Genomic DNA, 23,208 nt, shown 5'->3' with positions numbered 1-23,208 from the left:
GGGAAGAGAGTCTGAAACAGAATTTTCAAATGCGGGCGACAGGTGGAGGGATTTGACTTAGGGAGGCGTGACTCAGATAGGGATAGGGGGTACTGGAGGGGCCGAGTGGTTGTGAGAGCTGGAATCAGAGGAATGGAGAGATTGGCGGGTTGGGGGAAGCGGAGGGAGGGGGCGGTGGACGAGGGAAGTGGGGGATAGAGCGTGGAGTAACCGTGGAGTGACCATGGAGGAGTGTGTGGAGACAACTCAATCCTGAAGGACATCTTCAAGACGGAATCAAGAAATAAACCCCAGAAACACGCACGTCAGAGGGCAGAATTTTATTTCTCAACAGGAACGAAAACTTTCCAACCATAAATTATGTCAAACAAGATACATTCATTCATTGAAGACAAAGAAAGTCTTACATGGGATTCTTAACTCTCCTGGGTTTTGAAGATGGGGTGGGGGTGGGCTTATGGCAGTCGTTCGTAGGCCCCTTCACCTGAAAGGGCCCCAAAAACCCGGGACAGAATCATTCCAAACCAGCCGACGTGGCAATGCCCAGAGTGGGCGTCAGCTGGAGTTTTACAGTGCAGTGCCAGTCTGGGTGGGGAGGGGGGGGGGGGGGCTGCGGGGGTGGAATACGGGGTCATCTCACCACCCCCACCACGCTCCCCAATGTTCTGCATCCAGCTGGGAATGGATCAGACTGAACTGCAGAAATGGGAGTTGAAGTTGAGTGGCTCATTCTCTGGTACGAAAACAACGCAAAGAGTTAAAAATCCCTCATAAGGCAAGTAATACATTTTTTTATTTTGGGGGGGGGGGGGTGGTGTGGGTAGGATTTGACCCACAGTTTGAAGGAAGGTTAAAATGGGAAGTGGACTGGTACTATGAGCTGACCAAGCCTTGCGTTGTTGCGGATGGGGGGGGGGGGGTGTGGATGAACAAAGGGGGTCCCCTTTGGTGGTGCGTCACAACCCCCATCTAAATGAGGCAATTGCTGTGATTAAATGGTGGCTTGTGAGGATGCGATTGGTAAGATTTGCTCTTTGAGTGAGCGAAGGGAGGCGGGAGGGAGTGGGAGGAAGAGATCAAGTGAGCTTGGTGCCAGTTTTGATTTCATAGTCAGGACACCCAGTGCACTCCAGGTTCAACATGAGCTGTTGATTTAAACTAGTGAGTATTACGGTGGCTCAGAAAAACTCTCTTCACCAACACGGGGCCTTGATCTCAAACATCCTTCCACGCCCTCTCAGCACAGAATGCAAACGTGGGGTCTTCAAGTTCTCAGGTCAGTCAAACCCTGCAGCCCTTTGGGTCGTTCCAGTTTCATAAGGGCGGCACGGTAGTTAGCACTGCTGCCTCTCAGCGCCAGGTTCAATTCCGCCTGTGTGGAGTCTGCACGCTCTCCCCCTGTCCGCGTGGGTTTCCTCCGGGTGCTCCGGTTTCCTTCCACAGTCCGAAAGATGTGCAGGTTAGGTGGATTGGCCATGCTAAATTGCCCCTTGGTGTCCCAAGATATGCAGGTTAGGTGGACTGGCCATGCTAAATTGCCCCATAGTGTCCCAAGATGTGTAGGTTAGGTGGATTGGCCACGCTAAATTGCCCCATTGTGTCCCAAGATGTGTAGGTTAGGTGGATTGGCCATGCTAAATTTCCCCATAGTGTCCCAAGATGTGCAGGTTAGGTGGATTGGCCATGCTAAATTGCCCCATAGTGTCCCAAGATGTGTAGGTTAGGTGGATTGGCCGTGCTAAATTGCCCCTTAGTGTCCAAAGATGTGTAGGTTAGGTGGATTGGCCATGCTAAATTGCCTTAGTGTCAGGGGGATTAGCGGGGTAAATACATGGGGTAAAGGGGATGGGGCCTGGGTGGGATTGTGTTCGGTGCAGACTCGATGGGCCGAATGACCCATCCTTCTGCACTGCCGGGATTCTCTGAATCTTGTGACATAGAGTGCAGTTATTTGAACGCGAGGTATAAATTGCCACCGGAGCTGCCCTGGTGTCCTCTCCATTGCCTCTGCAGGTTGCAGAAGCTGCGGTGTTAGGAACCATGGCGGGGCACAAACTTTCCTTGGAGGTTGGGGGCTGGTGGGGGGAGGAAACCCCAAACGGGGATTGGTCTGGTTTTGAGGAATTAACCCAAGTGGAAGATTGGAGGCAGGGAAGTGAAAACAGAACGGGAGGATGGAGTTAAATCCGGGAGAGTAGCACCTGATCAAATACTCCAATGGACGAGTGGCGTCAATAATACTTGACGTACAAAGAAAATGTGAGCGATGAGCCATTAATCTGGGAAGAAAAGGCCCAATTCATCAACCGGGCACTGTGTGGGTGGGCGAGACATGTTTGCCTTCTGGATATTCAAGTGAAAATGATCCTCCATGTTGTGAGGATTTGTCCTTACGAAGCTTGCCGAGTGAGCAACACCGCGACCCCCCAACCCCCCATGGCAAAAGCAAGGCCCAGGGTAGGAAACACAACACCCCCCCCCCCCCCCCCCACACTCCCTCCAGTACCAGTCCCTTCCCCAGGGTACAACATACTGTACAGATACCGAGCAATGCTTGCTTCAGTTCGAGATTAATTTGTTTAATTTACTGCAACAAGACACCAAGAAAATCGGAGAAACGAGAAGCTGTATCGCCACTGGTATTGGGAGCTCAAAAAAGAAGAAAAGAGCGGTTCTGCAGCATGCAAATCACCCCCTCCACGATGCCTCGTTAGCCCCCTGCTAACGCTGCGCTGGCTTGTAAAAAAAAAAAATCAAAGCATTCAAACTCCGTTTGGAAAGGAAAACAAGATTGTCAGTCCTTCTATTTTGCAAACATTGATTGGAACTAATTGACAAAAGAGAGAAAAATAACAAGACTTCACAAGGTTAGATTGCACGTCAAGGGCGGCCATAAGTGTTGTTCCAACTTTCTGGACTCGCTGTACATGAGTGCCAAGTCGCAGAGTCATCGCTTACTGGTTACGCAGTCAGGGGGAGGCTCAAGATTCTCAAGTTTCAGCCCTTTACAGATTACTCCCTCGCTTCCGCTATCAGTCAGAAGCTAACGTCTGCCGATCTCTTCTCTCCTAGTGCTGCCCTCGCCATTGTGAATGAAGGCGGTGTATTCAGGAAGAGTACCCCCCATCCCCCCCCGCTCTCCCCCCCCCACTCCAGGGAAAGCTATCTATTCATTTTAACCCAGTCTCCACACTGGATCCCATCTTGACCCAGTCTCCACACTGGATCCCATCTTGACCCAGTCTCCACACTGGATCCCATCTTGACCCAGTCTCCACACTGGATCCCATCTTGATCCAGTGTCCACATTGGATCCCATCTTGACCCAGCGTCCACACTGGATCCCATCTTGATCAAGTGCCCACACTGGATCCCACCTTCACCCAGTCTCCACAGTGGATCCCATCTTGACCCAGTCTCCACACTGGATCCCATCTTGACCCAGTCTCCACACTGGATCCCATCTTGACCCAGTCTCCACACTGGATCCCATCTTGACCCAGTCCCCACACTGGATCCCATCTTGACCCAGTCCCCACACTGGATCCCATCTTGACCCAGTCTCCACACAGGATCCCATCTGGATCCAGTGTCCACACTGGATCTTTCTGGAGATCCGTCAGGAACAGAAACCACCTAAGGATTTTGGACTTCTCAATATTGACTTCCATTTGGCCCCTGGCTGCTATAACGGAAGTGAAACCTCTCGATTACTGGGCTGGAGGCAGAATCGTCAGCTTGACCCACCATCGGTCGGGGATGGGAGGAGGGGTGCGTGACAGTCACTGCTTCACACCCAGCTCCACAGAGGAGTGCTTACGTCTCCAAGACTGGATGGAGCCTTGAGGCAGATGAGGAAACTCGATCAGTAACTGATAAGAAACGTAATGACAGTCACACAGATAAACATGCAAGGCTTGCAAATTGACAAGAAATTCCCCACTGCTGAAAGCGCCCCATATATGGCACAATGGTCAAAGAAGCAGATTCAAAGGATGCCATACAAACAGCCACTCTGGAAAGGTTTGGGGGGCGGGGGGAGAGCCACAAACAGGACAGGATAGGGGAGGAAGGCTATCTTCTCACTTGTCCCAAGAACAAAGAACTCGATCATTTTCTCACCTTCATCTGTACATCTGGCTGCCATGGAAAGCTAACTTTTAGCGGGAAATGTTCGATTTACTTCTTTTTTAAAGTTGGAAAGCGATTGCAGCGCTTGGCTCCACCTCTGAGCTTCCGGACTCGGAGCGAGAGACAAAAGGCGCCCAACGCCTCTCCTGACCTTTACCTTCCTGCCTAGCTCGGGGACACCCGGGTCAAATTGGCGGGATTTTTCCATTGTCCGCCCCTCGCCGGTCCAATTCCGTGGCAGATGGGGCGGTATTGGGGGGGGTGAACACACACGGTGATTAGCACAGCACCAGGGACCCAGGTTTGATTCCTGGCTCGGGTCACTGTCTGTGTGGAGTCTGCACGTTCTCCCCGTGTCTGTGTGGGTTTCCTCCGGGTGCTCCGGTTTCCTCCCACAGTCCGAAAGATGTGCTGGTTAGGGTGCATTGGCCTCAGTGCTAAATTCTCCCTCAGTGTTACCCTAACAGGCGCCATAGTGTGGCAACTAGGGGGAGTTTCACATTAACTTCATTGCAGTGTTAATGTAAGCCTACTTGTGACACTAATAACTAAACTTTAAACTCACCATTAGCTATGTTATGTGAGAAGGGCCCGTTACACCAATGATTAGCTGAGTAAAAGACTGGTTCCCATCACCTTCTCCTTGATGCATAACTTAAGGGAAATGTGATCACCTTCAGCCAGATCCCCTAGCGTTCAGGGAAGTCCAAGTTCCAGCGGTCATTCACCCTAATCAAATGCCCTACTCTTGGAACGCGCATGGAACCTACACAGAGTCTCCAAACACCCACCCTCGTCTCGATTGTCCTGTCCCTTCTTCTAAAAGAAAACTTTTGTCCACACAACACTTTGATCCCAAATTATAAGATTACCACCGAAACCTATTTACAGGAGTTAGGCGGAGGAGGGGGTGGGGGAGGAAAGATTATCTTTGAAATGGAAGATGTCCTCTATTGAATCAGGACTGTGGTGGAGAAGAGGCCCCGGTGATAAATAAGGACCAGCCCCGCCGATTTTGACACCGAGTGTTAAGACAGAGAGAACGGCAATCGCAGACCTCAGGCTGCGTGGGTGGCGTTCGGCTGAAAGCAATAAGGGCAGCAGCACGGCCTGCAGACAGGAAGCTGGGTGGTGGCACTGTATTTAGTCGGGGTGCTGTTTTTGAACACCACAACCTTGGTGGGGGGTAGGGCCCCGCGCCCCGCCCAGAGCGGAGTGGGAATCGAAAGCTTCCACACGGCAGGCGGTTCCGGACGCGGGAAAGACCCCCTTGCAATTTCAGCTGCGTCACAAGAGCTCAGTGACATTGGCAGACTGGTGACGGGGCACAGGGATGAGACGGGCAATGGCTGAGGGCTAACGTGGGGGCCTGGCACCTGCAGCAAATTCCCCACGTCAATCGTGGTCAGCCTTCCCCAATCTCGCCTCCACCCCTCCCCCCTGGCAACACCACCCAGCCCTCCCCGGCAACTTTCCCCAATGGATGCACTGTGAATGGAAGCAGCGTCTTGTTCTTTAGGTGTGGCGTTTCGCACTGTGACTGAATGCTAAGGGCGGCAGGGTGGTTAGCACTCTCACCTCACACCACCAGAAACCTGGGTTCAATTCTAGCCTCGGGTTCTGCCCCCCGTGTCTGCGTGGGTTTCCTCCGGGTGCTCCGGTTTCCTCCCACACTCCAAAGATGTGCAAGATAGGTGGATTGGCCATGCTAAATTCTCCCTTGATGTGCCGGGACGCGTGGGTTAGAGGGGATTAGCGGGGTTATGCGAATAGGGCCTGGGTGGGATTGTTGCTGGTGCAGACTCGATGGGCCAAATGGCCTCCTCCTGTACCGTGGGGTTTCTTTCTATGATGTCCCCCTGCTTCTAGTTTCGATGTACAGATCGGCCAGGATGAAGGAGCAGGTTTGAGAGGCTGAATGACGGCCCCCCCCAGTGTCCCTGCGCGACCGCAGAGAGCCCACGCTGTTTGAACAGCATGCAGGGAACTCTGCGGACAGTACAGGGAATGTGGAGCAGATACACCACGGGAATGGTGATGACTCCTGTTAAAACCGCAGGCAGCGCACGGTGCCCTCTAAAAGACAGCCAGAGAGATTCGAGTGGTAAGAGGTCGAGATGGCTCCCACGGTAACATCGGACAATTATAAAAGCCAATTTCAGAGCAGCTGTTCCATCTGGCTGGGATCGCTTTTTATCCCGTGTGTGGCCCAGGACGAGGGGTGGGGGGAGGTAGGGGGTAGACAGGGTGGCACCGGAGGGGGTGGGGGGTTGGCAGGGAAGGTAGGGGGCGGGCTACAATTGGTGAAATGTAACTTTTTAAAATTAATTCTTGGGACATGGGCGTCGCTGGCTGGGACCAGCATTTATTGCCCATCCCTAGTTGCCCCTTGGAGGGCAGTTGAGAGTCAACCACATTGCTGTGGCTCTGGAGTCACATGTAGGCCAGACCGGGTAAGGATGGCAGACTTCCTTCCCTGAAGGAACCAGATGGGTTTTTCCTACAATGGTTTCATGGGCCACCAGTAGATTCTTAATTCCAGATGTGTTTTTAATTTTTTTTTATTGAATTCAAATTCCACCATCTGCCGTGGGGGGGATTCGAACCCGGGTCCCCCAGAACATCGGCTGAGTTTCTGGATGACTAGTCTAGTGAAAATACCAGTGGGCCATCGCCTTCCCAACTCGTGCGCTATACGTTAATCACGGGGTGAGGGTGAATTCTTTGCTCCGGTGCTCTTGGGACACAATTATTCAACATTTTAAGGTCACGGAGAGAATACGTTGGACTAAATGACGAGAGAGCGAGAGGCCACTCGGGCCATTCTGTGCCCTTTGCATTTTGCCACTCGCGTCTGTACTAACAGGTATCAAAACCAACTGAGAAAAAGAGAGAGAGATGTCAACAGATTTAACTGATAGTGGATGGACAAACCTTTGCAGGCAAGACAATGAAGGAGTAGACTTAACCAGACACTTGGAATACATGGGACGGTCTGGAATCTCCTCAGTCAGGCCTACAATGGTGGCACAGCGGGTTAGCGCCGCTGCCTCACGGTGCCAGGGACCCGGGTTCGATTCCCGGCTCGGGTCACTGTCTATGCGGAGTCTGCATGTTCTCCCCTCCCCGTGTCTGCGTGGGTTTCCTCCGGGTGCTCCGGTTTCTTCCCACAGTCCAAAGACGTGCGAGTTAGGTAGATTGGCCGTGCTAAATTTTCCCTTAGTGTCAGGGGGTTAGCAGGGTAAAGATGTGGGGTTACGGGTGTAGGGCCTGGGTGGGATAGTCAGTGCAGGCTCGATGGGCCGAATGGCCTCGTCCTGCACTGTGGGGATTCTATGATTCTAATAAGGCCAATCAAACACATCTTGTGTGGACATTTTGAGATGACCCTTTGATAAAAATGGTGCACTGTGGTGCTTCTGCGTCTTATTTTCTCCCCCCCTGCCCCCCTCACCCCAAAATCACCCAACCTGAGGCGGACCATGATCGAGTCAAAGCAGCAATGGATCGAACCACACCTTTACCCTGACAACACGTGACTTGAACAACAATTGATTGCTTTCTGCGCAACTGGTCACTTGTTGGGGATTCACGAAAGGAATTTGCCAAACTATTTTTTTCCCCCAATGTTAGTTCTACTCTAAAATAAACGACAACAAACGACGACAAAGAAAAATAACAATAACACAAAAAAAAAGCAACCCCAAAACAGTCGAACTGCCAGTCTGGGCTCAAACCAAGTTCTCCCTAACCGTCCGTTCTTGGAACCTGGTGTGAAGTGGCACAGATTGGGTGGCGTGACTAATTGGTGCTGCCTACCACCCCCCTCCCCGCTACACTAGAACAGCGGCTCATTTTACAATCACCATTATTCTTCATCCCGTTCCCCTCCTTCCCCCCCCGCCCCCACTCCCTTCCGCTCCCTCTCACAACGCAACCCCCAACCAGTGCACACTGCGTCCACGCGACCTGCCACCAATAACAAGCAGCAGCCTGGCCTTCGCAAGGGGAAAGCAATGCCGGCTCGGACACCAAGCTGTCAAATTCCTTCTCGGGGGAAAAGGGAAGGGGCGGGGAAAAAACATTAAAATGGAATAAAAGAAAACAGCTTCATCGACAATGTCTTGAGGCACGAGATCCACTTCGAGTTCCACAGAAACCTTTCCCAGACCGGTTAAGTCTGGCCTTAAAGCTCTGATCTACAAAATGCACCGTCCTACTTATTTACAGGATCCAACTCTTCAGTAGTCCGACATCGTGTCCCTTTACCAGTTCATGATTGTGTTCCTGTTTAATGTCATGAAGTAAACTTGGCTGCTCCCGCCTGAACGGACAGAGGCAAAAAACACCTGGGGGAAATCAGAAGGGTGTCAGTGAGAGGAGAATAACAAAGGTGTTCTTTCAAACAACAGGCTGTACTTGTCGCTCTGGCGGCTTTTATTCATTCTCCCTCACGTTGTTGGGGCTGGTTTAGTTCCGATGGTTGGAAAGCTGGTTGGTGATGTGGAGCAACGCGAACAGCGTGGGTTCAATTCCTGGACTAGTTGAGGTTATTCATAAAATCCCGACAGTGCAGAAGGAGGCCATTCAGCCCATCGAGCCCCCACCAGTGACAATCCCACCCAGGCCCTATCCCTGTAACCCCACGTATTTACCCTGCCAGTCCCCCTGACACTAAGGGGCAATTTAGCATGGCCAATCCACCTAACCTGCACATCTTTGGACACTAAGGGGCAATTTAGCATGGCCAATCCACCTAACCTGAACATCTTTGGACACCAAGGGACAATTTAGCACGGCCAATCCACCTAACCTGAACATCTTTGGACACTAAGGGACAATTTAGCACGGCCAATCCACCTAACCTACACATCTTTGGACACCAAGGGACAATTTAGCATGGCCAATCCACCTAACCTACACATCTTTGGACACTAAGGGACAATTTAGCACGGCCAATCCACCTAACCTACACATCTTTGGGCACTAAGGGACAATTTAGCATGGCCAATCCACCTAACCTGCACATCTTTGGACACTGAGGGGCAATTTAGCATGGCCAATCCACCTAAACCTTTGATCTTTGGCCATGCTAAATTTCCCGTGTGTCCAAAGATCATAGAATCATAGAATCTCTACAGTGCAGAAGGAGGCCATTTGGCCCATCGAGTCTGCACCGACCACAATCCCACCCAGGCCCTACCCCCATAACCCCACACATTTACCTAGTTAGACACCCTGACACTCAGGGGAAATTTAGCATGGCCAATCCACCCTAACCTGCACATGTTTGGACTGTGGGAGGAAACCGGGGCACCCGGAGGAAACCCACGCAGACACGGGGAGAATGTGCAAACTCCACACAGACAGTGACCCAAGCCGGGAATCGAACCTGGGTCCCTGGCGCTGTGAGGCAGCAGTGCTAACCACTGTGCCACCGTGTTGCCCACTGTGCAGGTTAGGTGGATTGGCCATGCTAAACTCCCCCTTAGTGTCCAAAGATATACAGATTAGGTGGATTGGCCATGGTAAAATGTGTGGTGCTTACACTGATTGGGTGTGGGATTGGGCCTAGGTAGAGTGTTCTTCCAGACGGTAGGTGCAGACTCCATAGAACCCCTACAGTGCAGAAAGAGGCCATTCGGCCCATCGAGTCTGCACCGACCACTGCTGTGAAGCAGCAGTGCTAACCACTGTGCTACCGTGCCGACTCGATGGGCCAAATCGCCTGTTCGGTACTGTAGGGATTCTATGATTTTCTGTTACTGTGTGACGGAGTGTGGGGGAGTAACATTGCTTGCAATGATGAGGTGGATCAGCCCTGGCGCCTTTAACGATGGGGTAGGGCCTGGATCAGCCAAGGGGCCTTTATTGATGAGTGTAGGAACTGGATCAGCCCTGGCGCCTTATCGATGGGTGTAGGACCTGGATTAACCCTGGGGCCTTTAGTGATGGGTGTAGGGCCTGGATCAGCCCTGGCGCCTTATCGATGGGTGTGGGGCCTGGATCAGCCCTGGGACCTTTAGCGATGGGCGTGGGGTCTGGATCAGACCTGGGGCCTTTAGCGATGGGTGTAGGGCCTGGATCAGCCCTGGGGCCTTTACCGATAGGGTAGGGCCTGGATCAGCCCTGGGGCCTTTACCGATAGGGTAGGGTCTGGATCAGCCCTGGGGCCTTTACCGATAGGGTAGGGCCTGGATCAGACCTGGGGCCTTTAGTGATGGGTATGGGGCCTGGATCAGACCTGGGGCCTTTAGTGATGGGTATGGGGCCTGGATCAGCCCTGGGGCCTTTAGTGATGGGTATGGGGCCTGGATCAGACCTGGGGCCTTTAGTGATGGGTGTAGGGCCTGGATCAGACCTGGGGCCTTTAGCGATGGGTATGGGGCCTGGATCAGCCCTGGGGCCTTTAGTGATGGGTGTAGGGCCTGGATCAGACCTGGGGCCTTTAGCGATGGGTATGGGGCCTGGATCAGACCTGGGGCCTTTAGCGATGGGTGTGGGGCCTGGATCAGACCTGGGGCCTTTAGTGATGGGTGTGGGGCCTGGATCAGACCTGGGGCCTTTAGCGATGGGTATGGGGCCTGGATCAGACCTGGGGCCTTTAGTGATGGGTGTAGGGCCTGGATCAGACCTGGGGCCTTTAGCGATGGGTATGGGGCCTGGATCAGCACTGGGGCCTTTAGTGATGGGTGTAGGGCCTGGATCAGACCTGGGGCCTTTAGCGATGGGTATGTGGCCTGGATCAGCCCTGGGGCCTTTAGTGATGGGTGTAGGGCCTGGATCAGCCCTGGGGCCTTTGGCGATGGGTGTGGGGCCTGGATCAGACCTGGGGCCTTTAGTGATGGGTGTAGGGCCTGGATCAGACCTGGGGCCTTTAGTGATGGGCGTGGGGCCTGGATCAGACCTGGGGCCTTTGGCGATGGGTGTGGGGCCTGGATCAGCCCTGGCGCCTTTGGCGATGGGTGTGGGGCCTGGATCAGACCTGGGGCCTTTAGCGATGGGCGTGGGGCCAAAGGGGGTCAATATAAGAGAGGGAGATCAAATTATTGGTGGAGCAACATGTATTTTAGTCCATGTAGGAGGTATTGTTCATTGTTCCACAGGACCAGGCTGAGGAGAAGGCAGTTGGTTTGTTCACTACATTTATTTATTTATTTTAAGTTAAATTTGTGTAAAAAATCGGAGGTTTTTTTTTAAAACAGGAAGTGGGCCCAGCAGGAGTCTGGGAAGGTTTTTGGAGGGTTTAAAAGTAGGCCGCACTTTTGAGCGGGCAGCGTAGTGAGCAGGAGGCAGAGTGAGCAGGAGGCAGAGTGAAAGCTGTAGGGCTTTGGCTCACAGGGCTTGGGTGAGCAGGGGTGAGTTAATTCATTTTTTGCTGTTTCTACCTGGTACTGGCAAGGTATCTAGAGGGGATGGGTGTGAAGGCAGTGCAATGTTCCTCTTGCACTATGTTCGAGGTGAGGGACGACGTCAGTGTCCCTGCTGATTATACCTGTGAGAAGTGCATCCATCTGCAGCTCCTCCAAAACCGTGTAAGGGAACTGGAGCTGGAGTTGGAGGAACTTAGGATCATTAGGGATGCAGAGATGGCCATAGACACAAGCTTCAGGGATACAGTTACTCCGTGGAATGAAAATAGATGGGTGACGGTGAGAGGGGCTGGGAAGAAGCAGTCGGTGCAGGGATCCCCTGTGGTCGTTCCCCTTAGCAATAAGTATTCCGCTTTGGATACGGTTGAAGGGGACGACATACCAGTGGTGAGCCGCAGTGAGAGGATCTCCGGCACTGAGTCCGTCCCTGTGGCTCAGGAGGGTAAGGAGGAGAGCGGGAGGGCAATAGTTATTGGGGACTCGTTAGTTAGAGGGATAGATAGGAGGTTCTGTGGCAGCAAAAGAGACTCGAGGATGGTTTGTTGCCTACCGGATGCCAGGGTCCGTGACGTCTCGGACCGTGTTTTCCGGATTCTTAAGGGGGAGGGGAAACAGTCACAAGTCGTGGTACACATTGGTACCAACGACATAGGTAAGAGAAGGGACGGGGATTTAAAACAGGAATTTCGGGAGCTCGGCTGGAAGCTGAGAGCAAAGACAAAACATGTGGTCATCTCTGGTACGCTACCGGTGCCACGTGATAGCGAGTTGAGGAACAGGGAGAGAGTGCACTTAAACATGTGGTTGCAGGGATGGTGCAGGAGGGAGGGTTTCAGATACGTGGATAATTGGAACACGTTCTGGGGAAGGTGGGACCTCTACAAACAGGACGGGGTGCACCTGAACCAGAGGGGCACCAATATCCTGGGAGGGAAATTTGCTACAGCTCTTCAGGGGGATTTAAACTAATTTGTCAGGGGAGTGGGAAAAGGAGTTGTAGTCCAGAAGTCAGTGTTGAGGGTGGTGAGGTATTGGGGAAGGTATCAAGGTCAAGGGTGGGTACCGGTAGACAGGAAGATGGGTTGAAGTGTGTCTACTTCAATGTAAGGAGCATCCGGAACAAGGTGGATGAACTTGGGGCGTGGATTGCTACTTGGGACTACGATGTTGTGGCCATTACGGAGACGTGGGTAGAACAAGGACAGGAATGGTTGTTGGACGTTCCGGGGTATAGATGTTTCAGTAAGTGTAGGGAAGCTGGTAAAAGAGGTGGAGGAGTAGCATTGTTAATCAAGGATAGTTTAACGGCTGCGGAAAAGCACTTTGAGGGGGATATGCACACTGAGGTAATATGGGCTGCAGTTAGAAACAGGAAAGGAGCGGTCACGTTGCTAGGAGTTTACTATAGGCCCCCAAATAGTAATAGAGATGTGGAGGAAGAAATTGCTAAGCAGATTATGGATACGTGTGGGGGTCACAGGGTAGTTGTCATGGGGGACTTTAACTTTCCAAATATTGATTGGAACCTTTGTAGGTCAAATAGTTTGGATGGGGCACTTTTTGTGCAGTGTGTGCAGGAGGGTTTCCTGACACAATATGTGGGTAGGCCGACAAGGGGTGAGGCCACATTGGATTTGGTACTGGGAAATGAACCGGGCCAAGTGTTAGATTTGGTTGTGGGAGAGAACTTTGGAGATAGTGACCACAATTCGGTGTCTTTTGTTATTGCAATGGAGAGGGATAGGGCCGGACGGCAGGGCAAGGCTTACAATTGGGGGAGAGGTAATTATGATGCGATTAGGCAAGAATTAGGGGGCATAAGATGGGAACAGAAACTGTCAGGGAAAGGCACTGATGAAAAGTGGAACTTTTTCAAGGAACAAATACTGGGTGTCCTTGATAGGTATGTCCCTGTCAGGCAGGGAGGAAATGGCCGAGTGAGGGAACCGTGGTTCACAAAAGAGGTGGAATGTTTTGTGAAAAGGAAGAGGGAAGCTTATGTAGGGATGAGGAAACAAGGTTCAGATGGCTCGACTGAGGGTTACAAGTTAGCAAGGAACGAGCTGAAAAAGGGGCTGAGGAGAGCTAGGAGGGGACATGAGAAGTCCTTGGCGGGTCGGATCAAGGAAAACCCCAAGGCTTTTTACTCTTATGTGAGGAATAAAAGAATGACCAGGGTGAGGTTAGGGCCGGTCAAGGACAGTGGTGGGAACTTGTGTATGGAATCAGTAGAGATAGGCGAGGTGATGAATGAATACTTTTCTTCAGTGTTCACCAAGGAGAGGGGCCATGTTTTTCAGGAAGAGAAGGTGTTACAGGCTAATAGGCTGGAGGAAATAGATGTTCGGAGGGAGGATGTATTGGCAGTTTTGAATAAACTGAAGGTCGATAAGTCCCCTGGGCCTGATGAAATGTATCCTAGGATTCTTTGGGAGGCGAGGGATGAGATTGCAGAGCCTTTGGCTTTGATCTTTGGGTCCTCGCTGTCCACGGGGATGGTGCCAGAGGACTGGAGAGTGGCAAATGTTGTTCCTCTGTTTATGAAAGGGAATAGAAATGACCCTGGTAATTATAGACCGGTTAGTCTGACTTCGGTGGTTGGTAAATTGATGGAAAAGGTCCTTAGGGATGGGATTTACGACCATTTAGAAAGATGCGGATTAATCCGGGATAGTCAGCACGGATTTGTGAAGGGCAAATCGTGCCTCACAAATTTGATAGAATTTTTTGAGGAGGTAACTAGGTGTGTTGATGAAGGTATGGCGGTTGATGTCATATACATGGATTTTAGTAAGGCGTTTGATAAGGTCCCCCATGGTCGGCTTATGATGAAAGTAAGGAGGTGTGGGATAGAGGGAAAGTTGGCCGATTGGATAGGTAACTGGCTGTCTGATCGAAGACAGAGGGTGGTGGTGGATGGAAAATTTTCGGATTGGAGGCAGGTTGCTAGCGGAGTGCCGCAGGGATCGGTGCTTGGTCCTCTGCTCTTTGTGATTTTTATTAATGACTTAGAGGAGGGGGCTGAAGGGTGGATCAGTAAATTTGCTGATGACACCAAGATTGGTGGAGTAGTGGATGAGGTGGAGGGGTGTTGTAGGCTGCAAAGAGACATAGATAGGATGCAAAGCTGGGCTGAAAAATGGCAAATGGAGTTTAACCCTGATAAATGTGAGGTGATTCATTTTGGTAGGACTAATTTAAATGTGGATTACAGGGTCAAAGGTAGGGTTCTGAAGACTGTGGAGGAACAGAGAGATCTTGGGGTCCATATCCACAGATCTCTAAAGGTTGCCACTCAAGTGGATAGAGCTGTGAAGAAGGCATATAGTGTGTTAGCTTTTATTAACAGGGGGTTGGAGTTTAAGAGCCGTGGGGTTATGCTGCAACTGTACAGGACCTTGGTGAGACCGCATTTGGAATATTGCGTGCAGTTCTGGTCACCTCACTATAAGAAGGATGTGGAAGCGCTGGAAAGAGTGCAGAGGAGATTTACCAGGATGCTGCCTGGTTTGGAGTGTCGGTCTTATGAGGAAAGGTTGAGGGAGCTGGGGCTGTTCTCTCTGGAGCGGAGGAGATTGAGGGGAGACTTAATAGAGGTTTATAAAATGATGAAGGGGATAGATCGAGTGAACGTTCAAAGACTATTTCCTCGGGTGGATGGAGCTATTACGAGGGGGCATAACTATAGGGTTCATGGTGGGAGATATAGGAAGGATATCAGAGGTAGGTTCTTCACGCAGAGAGTGGTTGGGGTGTGGAATGGACTGCCTGCAGTGATAGTGGAGTCAGACACTTTAGGAACATTTAAGCGGTTATTGGATAGGCACATGGAGCACACCAGGATGGTAGGGAGTGGGATAGCTTGATCTTGGTTTCAGATGAAGGTCGGCACAACATCGTGGGCCGAAGGGCCTGTTCTGTGCTGTACTGTTCTATGTTCTATGTATTCCAGCAACTTCCCAACCTCCCTGCAACGCCCAGTAAGAGCGAGATAAATAAACTCTTTCGTGACTATCGATGTGTTGGCCAGAAGTCGATGCATGAGTTTTTGTGTCCAAGAGAATGTCGCTGCGCTCTCTCCCCTCAAACATTTGCAAATTGAATATTTATCCTCAACCCTCAGCCTGTGAAGGCCCAGGTGTGTACACCGGTAGGTGGGTGGGTTGGATTGAAGCAGAAAGGTTTGTAAAGACTCAGTTACACGCGCCACTTTCACCAGAGGTACCACACACTGTGAGTTCTACACAGAGCCTGTGTGTGGTTCCCTATATCGCACGTTACCTTGTCGTTCCGTTCACAGAGGAACTTTAGCCGCTGCGCTCTCTTGTGCATGAAAACTCCATCAAGGTGACCTGTCTCCACTGATCGGATTTCGATTGCCTTCTCGCCCCAACCCATGATTTGGTTCGAGCAGATGTACGCTGCACAAATACACAATTAAAGTTCAGTTAAAGTTTATTTATTAGTCACAAGTAGGCTTACATTAACGCTGCTGCCTCACAGCGCCAGGGACCCGGGTCCAATTCTGGCCTCGGAGGATTATCCGTCTGCACATTCTCCCCGTGTCTGCGTGGCTTTCCTCCGGGTATTCCGGTTTCCTCCCACGCTGCAAAGATGTGTAGGTTAGGTGGATTGGCCATGCTAAATTGCCCCTTAGTGTCCAAAGATGTGCAGGTTAGGTGGATTGGCCATGCTAAATTGCCCCTTAGTGTCCAAAGATGTGTAGGTTAGGTGGATTGGCCATGCTAAATTGCCCCTTAGTGTCCAAAGATGTGCAGGTTGGGTGGATTGGCCATGCTAAATTGCCCTTGGTGTCAGAGAGATTAGCAGGGTAAATACATGGGGTTATGATGACAGGGCCTAGGCAGGATTGTTGTAGGTGCAGGCCCGATGGGCCAAATGGCCTCCTTCTGCACTGCAGGGATTTTATAATTCTATGAACACTGAAACAAAGTTACTGTGAAAATTCCCTAGACGCCACACTAAGGGGCAATTTAGCATGGCCAATCAACATACCCCGCACAACTTTGGACACTGAGGGACAATTTAGCGTGGCCAATCCACCTAACCTAATTTTTTAGTGAAATCACAAGTAGGCTTACATTGCCTTGTGATGCGATCTTGTCATTGTAACGTGAGCTTGTGCCAGGTTTCGCTGTAACTCACGTCGGTCACACTTTGTTTTTTCGCTGACTTTTAAGTTTAATTTTATTTATTGGTCACAAGCAGGCTTAAGTTAACACTGCAATGAAGTTACTGTGAAAATCCCCGAGTCGCCACACTCCGGCGCCCGAGGGAGAATTTAGCACGGTCAATGCACCCTAACCAGCACGTCTTTCGGACTGTGGGAGGAAACCGGAGCACCCAGAGGAAACCCACGCAGACACGGGGAGAACGTGCAGACTCCGCACAGACAGTGACCCAAGCCAGGAATCGAACCCTTACGGAGGAAGCATAGGAGGTGACCAGCTTCAGCAAGGAATATTTGACTTTAAAATGATTGTTCACGGGGTCTTGCAGGTCAGTCAGTATTCACCAGCAACAATTCATATTATAAAGAACCTTCAGTATAGCAAGGGCACCACCCAGGAGTCCTATGACACTGAACCACAGAGTAAGATATTAGGACAGATGACCAAAAGCTGAGTCAAAGTGATAAGATTTAAGGAATGTTTTGATGGGAGCAATGATGGGATTTAGGGAGGGAGAGCTCAGGTAACTGAAGGTCGGGCTGCCAATGGTGAAGTGTTGAAAATCGGGAATGCACAAGAGGCTGAAATGAGAGGAATGCAGGCTGAAAAATGGCAGATGGAGTTTAACCCTGATAAATGTGAGGTGATTCATTTTGGTAGGACTAATTTAAATGTGGATTACAGGGTCAAAGGTAGGGTTCTGAAGACTGTGGAGGAACAGAGAGATCTTGGGGTCCATATCCACAGATCTCTGAAGGTTGCCACTCAAGTGGATAGAGCTGTGAAGAAGGCCTATAGTGTGTTAGCTTTTATTAACAGGGGGTTGGAGTTTAAGAGCCGTGGGGTTATGCTGCAACTGTACAGGACCTTGGTGAGACCACATTTGGAATATTGTGTGCAGTTCTGGTCACCTCACTATAAGAAGGATGTGGAAGCGCTGGAAAGAGTGCAGAGGAGATTTACCAGGACGCTGCCTGGTTTGGAGGGTAGGTCTTATGAGGAAAGATTGAGGGAGCTAGGGCTGTTCTCTCTGGAGCGGAGGAGGCTGAGGGGAGACTTAATAGAGGTTTATAAAATGATGAAGGGGATAGATAGAGTGAACGTTCAAAGACTATTTCCTCGGGTGGATGGAGCTATTACAAGGGGGCATAACTATAGGGTTCGTGGTGGGAGATACAGGAAGGATATCAGAGGTAGGTTCTTTACGCAGAGAGTGGTTGGGGTGTGGAATGGACTGCCTGCAGTGATAGTGGAGTCAGACACTTTAGGAACATTTAAGCGGTTATTGGATAGGCACATGGAGCACACCAGGATGATAGGGAGTGGGATAGCTTGATCTTGGTTTCAGATAAAGCTCGGCACAACATTGTGGGCCGAAGGGCCTGTTCTGTGCTGTACTGTTCTATGTTCTATCTTGGAGGGTTGTAGGGTGGGCATGACAGTAAAATATTGAACACTCCTATGATCCAGCAGGATCTGCTCCACAGGAGAGGATAGACCTGGGACTAGTCATGACGGCCCCGTGTTTGAGAACCGGTTGACACTCACCAAGTCTCGCACAAAGGTCTCGCTCAAAAATATGCGGGTTAGGTCGATTGGCCATGGTAAATGGACCCTAGTGGCGGTGGGGGGGCGGGGGGGATTAGCAGGGGAAATATGTGGGGCCTGGGTGGGATTGTGCTCAGTGCAGACTCGACGGGCCGAGTGGCCTCCTTCTGCACTGACGGGATTCTGTGATCTGACAATGACCCCCTCTCATTGGCTGCCTCTTTGAGAGCTGTCGGGTCAGTCACGGGGAAAGTACAGAGCCAAGGAGAAAGATCACACCACGGGCAACTTACCAACGGAGGTCGGCATCTCACCCCATTGCAACACCACGTCCTTGGTGATACGGCCGTACGTGTTCACGTAGACGCCCTCGTCTTCGTAGCAAAGAAGCATCTCCATTCCAGCAGTGTTGGGTAAGATTACAATGGCATGAGGCACTACATGGGTCTGAATCTAGATGGAGGAACCAAAGGGTTAAGAGGTAGAACCTGTGCACATGGGACCAGGCCTTAAACCCGTTCTACCGTTTGATAATCGCTGATATCTACCTCAATTCCATTTACCCACTCTGATCCATGTCCCACACCCAACAGAAATCCATCTATCCATCTAACACAAGCTTATCTCCGCAATCGATCCTCATCAACCAACGCTGTATATTTCAGTGTCATTCTGAACCTTTGCTGTACCCTCTCTCCAGGGCCAAGACATCACGCCTGGGGTTTATTGGCCAGACCTGAACATAGAAACCCGAAAGCACAGAAGGAGGCCATTCAGCCCATCGAGTCTGCACCGACAACAATCCCACCCCGGCCTCATTCCCGTAACCCCACAGATTTACCCTGCTGATCCCCCTGACACTAAAGGACAATTTAACATGGCCAATCCACCAAACCTACACATCCTGGGACACCAAGGGGCAATTTAGCATGGCCAATCCCCCTAACCTGCACATCTTTGGACACTAAGGGGCAATTTAGCATGGCCAATCCTTGGACACTAAGGGGCAATTTAGCATGGCCAATCCACCTAACCTATACATCCTGGGACACTAAGGGGCAATTTAGCATGGCCAGTCAACCTAACCTGCACATTTTTGGACTGTGGGAGGAAACTAGAGCACCCGGAAGAAACCCACGCAGACATGGGGAGAATGTGCAAACTCCACACAGACAGTAACCCAAGCTGGGATTCGAACCCGGGTCCCTGGCTCTGTGAGACAGCAGTGCTAACCACTGTGCCATCGTACCGCCCCTCTGTAGGTCATATCACAATTCGGCCTGATGCGGCTACATTGATATATACAGCTTATGTTTTGCCATTTTATCCACTCCTATTTATGAGTGGAAAGCTGCCAGTTTGTCTTTCCCTCAGTGGCAGGCTGAGGTGCCAGTGCGGAGCGGTGGCATTCCGGAACTCTCTCTGCCAGCCAGCCAGGCTGCAAATTATCGTCAAAGTCTGACAGCAGCGAAAATTCCACCACTCTCAACACCTATCCCACAGGAGGCCCGCTCACCCCCTCCGAGCTTCCTGATGCACGATTCCATGGGGACCAGACGTCATGCAGCCTCTCTCCAAGAGGCCAGCCCTCACCAGAGCCTGGGTGCTCAGGGCCAAGTGCGACCGAGAACCCGCATAGCATGAATTCGAACACTGTCTCTGTCTGCTGTGCCCGCAAGACAGCAGTCAGCCTCATTCACAGAATCATGCAGTGCAGGAGAGGCCTTTCGGCCCATCGAGTCTGCACCGACACGCAAGAAACACCTGACCTCCCACCTAATCCCATCTACCAGCACTTGGCCCATAGCCCTGAATGTTATGATGTGCCAAGCGCTCATCCAGGTACTTTTTAAAGGATGTGAGGCATCCTGCCTCCACCACCCTCCCAGGCAGTGCATTCCAGACCCTCTGGGTAAAAGGATTTTCCCTCACATCCCCCCTAAACCTCCTGCCCCTCACCTTGAACCTATGTCCCCTCGTGACTGACCCTCAGGTCCCTCCTCAGTCTTCTCTGCTCCAAAGAAAACAACCCAAGTCTACCCAACCTCTTTTCATAACGTCAATGTTCCATCCCAGGCAGCATCCTGGTGAATCTCCTCTGCACCTCCTCCAGTGCGTTCAAGTCCTTCCTGTAATGTGGTGACCAGAACTGCACACAGTGCTCCAGCTGTGGCCTCACCAAAGTTCTATACAACTCCATCATGATGTCCCTGCTTTTGTAATCTAAGCCTCGATTGATAAAGGCCATATGCCTTTTTCACCACCCTACTGACATGCCCGTCCTGCCTTCAGAGATCTGTGGACAAACACCCCAACGTCCCTTTGTTCAACAGGACACCTTCGTGTCATGCCATTCATTGAATACTTCCTTGTCAAATGACTCCTTCCAAAGTGTTATCACCTCACACTTTTCAGGGTTAAATTCCATCTGCCACTAATCCGCCCACTGGACCACGTCGTCAGTTAGCTCAGTTGGCTGGACGGCTGGTTCGTGATGCAGAGCGATGCCAACCGTGCCGGTTCAATTCCCGTACCGGCTGAGGTTATTCACAACCCAAGCCTGTCCGATCTCTCTTCGCAACTTAAGCGCTCCACCCCAGGGCAGCATCCCGGCAAATCTCCTCCCCCTCCAGCGCACTCGCATCCTTTGCCCGCACTGCGTCCGTGACAAGAGTGCCACACGCGGCGACGGTGGCAAAGGCTGTGCTTCCAAACAGAGGAGGAACCCGAGGAAGCAGCCTCGGATAAGGCATCACTGTGATCTGCGGAAAGCCCCCCCGTTCGGCACTGGGGTTTGCAAATGAATCAAGCTCCTTAAAACTCACGTGCACTGGGATGTAAATATCATAGGTGTTTCCAGAATCCACATCGACTGCGTGAAAGCCAGTATTTGATCCGTATATAACCTTTAACCTCTGACCTTCTTCCACAGTCAAGTCGACCAGGGTCGGTCGGTGAGGCAGATCTGAAAATGACTGTGAAGAGAATGGGAACAATTTAAATTCTCGCTCCCGCTTTCCTTTTCAGCAGTTAATGTGTCGGATGGTTTTGTTTTAGACAAGGGCATTTATTTATAGAGTCACAGTCACAGGAGGTTTACAGCATGGGAACAGGCCCTTCGGCCCATCTTATCCATGCCTCCCTTTTTCTTTCACCACTATTCTAGTCCCAATTGCCCGCGTTTGGCCCATATCCCTCTATACCCATGTAACTCTCCAAATGCTTCTTAAAAGACAAAATTGTACCCGCCTCTACTACTACCTCTGGCAGCTTGTTCCAGACACTCACCACCCTGTGTGTGAAAAAATTGCCCCTCTGGACCCTTTTGTATCTCTCCCCTCTCACCTTAAACCTATGTCCTCTAGTTTTAGACTCCCCTACCTTTGGGAAAAGATATTGACTATCTAGCTGATCTGTGCCCCTCATTATTTTATAGACCTCTATAAGGTCACCCCTCAGCCTCCTACGCTCCAGGGAGAAAAGTCCCAGTCTATCCAGCCTCTCCTTATAACTCAAACCATCAAGTCCCAAGAGCATCCGAGTAAATCTTTTCTAGTTTAATAATATCCTTTCTATAATAGGGTGACCAGAACTGCACACAGTATTCCAAGTGTGGCCTTACCAATGTCTTGTACAACTTCAACAAGACGTCCCAACTCCTGTATTCAATGCTCTGACCAATGAAACCAAGCATGCCGAATGCCTTCTTCACCACTCTGTCCACCTGTGACTCCACTTTCAAGGAGCTATGATCGTGATATTAAAATTACTATTTGAAAAATAGGTGAGGGGGGTCCAAAAGATCCCGCAGCACTATTTCATAGCGATGAGCCATTTTACATCAAAAACAGATGATCTGGTCATTTTGCTGTTATTGAGACTTTGCGATTGCTTTGGAGAGAGTGCAAAGAAGGTTCACCAGGGTGTTGCCTGGTCTTGAGGGCGTTGGCGATGAGGAGAGGTTGAATAAACTAGGATTGTTTTCACTGGAAAGACGGAGGCCGAGGGGAGACCTGATAGAGGTCTACAAAACAATGAGAGGCACAGACTGGGTGGAGAGGTTACATGGGCTTTTTCCCCAGGGAGGAAATATCAATTACAAGGGGGGCACAGGTTCAAGACGAGAGGGGGAAAGTTTAAGGGAGATGTGCGGGGGAAGTTTTTCACGCAGAGAGTGGTGGGTGCCCGGAACACGCTGCCAGAGGAGGTGGAGGAAGCAGGAACATTAGCAAGGTTTAAGAGGCATCTGGATGGATACATGAATAGGGAGGGAATAGAGGGATACGGACTGAGTAAGGGCAGAAGGTTTTGTTTTAGTTTAGTTAGGGCATCATGATCGGCGTGAGCTTGGAGGGCCGAAGGGCCTGTTCCTGTGCTGCACTGTTCTTTGTCACCTTTCATACACAGTAAGAGTGACTAGCCTTCGCAAGTCTTTAGCTGGAAAACATTTGGATCGCGCTCTATAAATGAAATCTTTCCTTCTCTCTCCAGTCTCCCGCTCACCAGGTAAACCGGAGTGAGTCGCATGGTGGGCCTTTTGTTAGTTCGTGAATCGATTCCTTTACCATGATCTGAATGGGTTAGTGGAATTATAGGACATTGGAGAACAGGGGGCCGCCATTTGGCCCATCGAGTCTGTGCTGGCTCTTTCGAAGAGCAATCCAGTTAGTCACCCATGTTCTTTACTCACAGCCCTGTCCTTTCCTTCTTCCTCCTTGTATTTGTCCAATCCCCTTTGAAAAATTATCATTGAACTTTATTATCCAGTGGGATAAAGCCTCCCCATTATCACCACGCTCATCTATCTCTCAATCATTTCTTTGTGAATCTTTTATATTTCATTCCCTATATTTGACAGTTTCTGAAAGACTTGACGCAAAACCTCAATTGTTTCTTCTCTCCAATCAAAATGGTTCTTCTCTTTGGCCCCGTGTCTCATTCTCCATTTCTCAGGCTATAACTGA

At 50.8% G+C, this 23,208-nt stretch overlaps 1 protein-coding gene across 4 annotated transcripts in view; it reads right to left on the bottom strand.

Annotated features, from left to right (window-relative positions):
- Positions 1-8,059: 8,059 nt before the first annotated feature.
- LOC144481730 (misshapen-like kinase 1) overlaps positions 8,060-23,208 on the bottom strand; it is a 283,663-nt gene continuing 268,514 nt past the window's right edge. For all 4 annotated transcript variants that reach the window (XM_078200874.1, XM_078200875.1, XM_078200876.1 and 1 more), the window contains 4 exons: positions 21,070-21,219; positions 18,538-18,697; positions 15,786-15,925; positions 8,060-8,480 (listed from right to left, as the gene is read on the bottom strand). In XM_078200874.1, the coding sequence (XP_078057000.1) occupies positions 8,397-8,480; positions 15,786-15,925; positions 18,538-18,697; positions 21,070-21,219 (534 nt within the window). In that variant the 3' untranslated portion in view covers positions 8,060-8,396. The remainder of the gene's footprint in view (positions 8,481-15,785; positions 15,926-18,537; positions 18,698-21,069; positions 21,220-23,208) is intronic.

This window comes from Mustelus asterias, chromosome 31, assembly GCF_964213995.1.
Source record: "Mustelus asterias chromosome 31, sMusAst1.hap1.1, whole genome shotgun sequence".
Classification (NCBI taxonomy): domain Eukaryota; kingdom Metazoa; phylum Chordata; class Chondrichthyes; order Carcharhiniformes; family Triakidae; genus Mustelus; species Mustelus asterias.
This window is presented reverse-complemented; position numbering and strand designations above follow the sequence as displayed.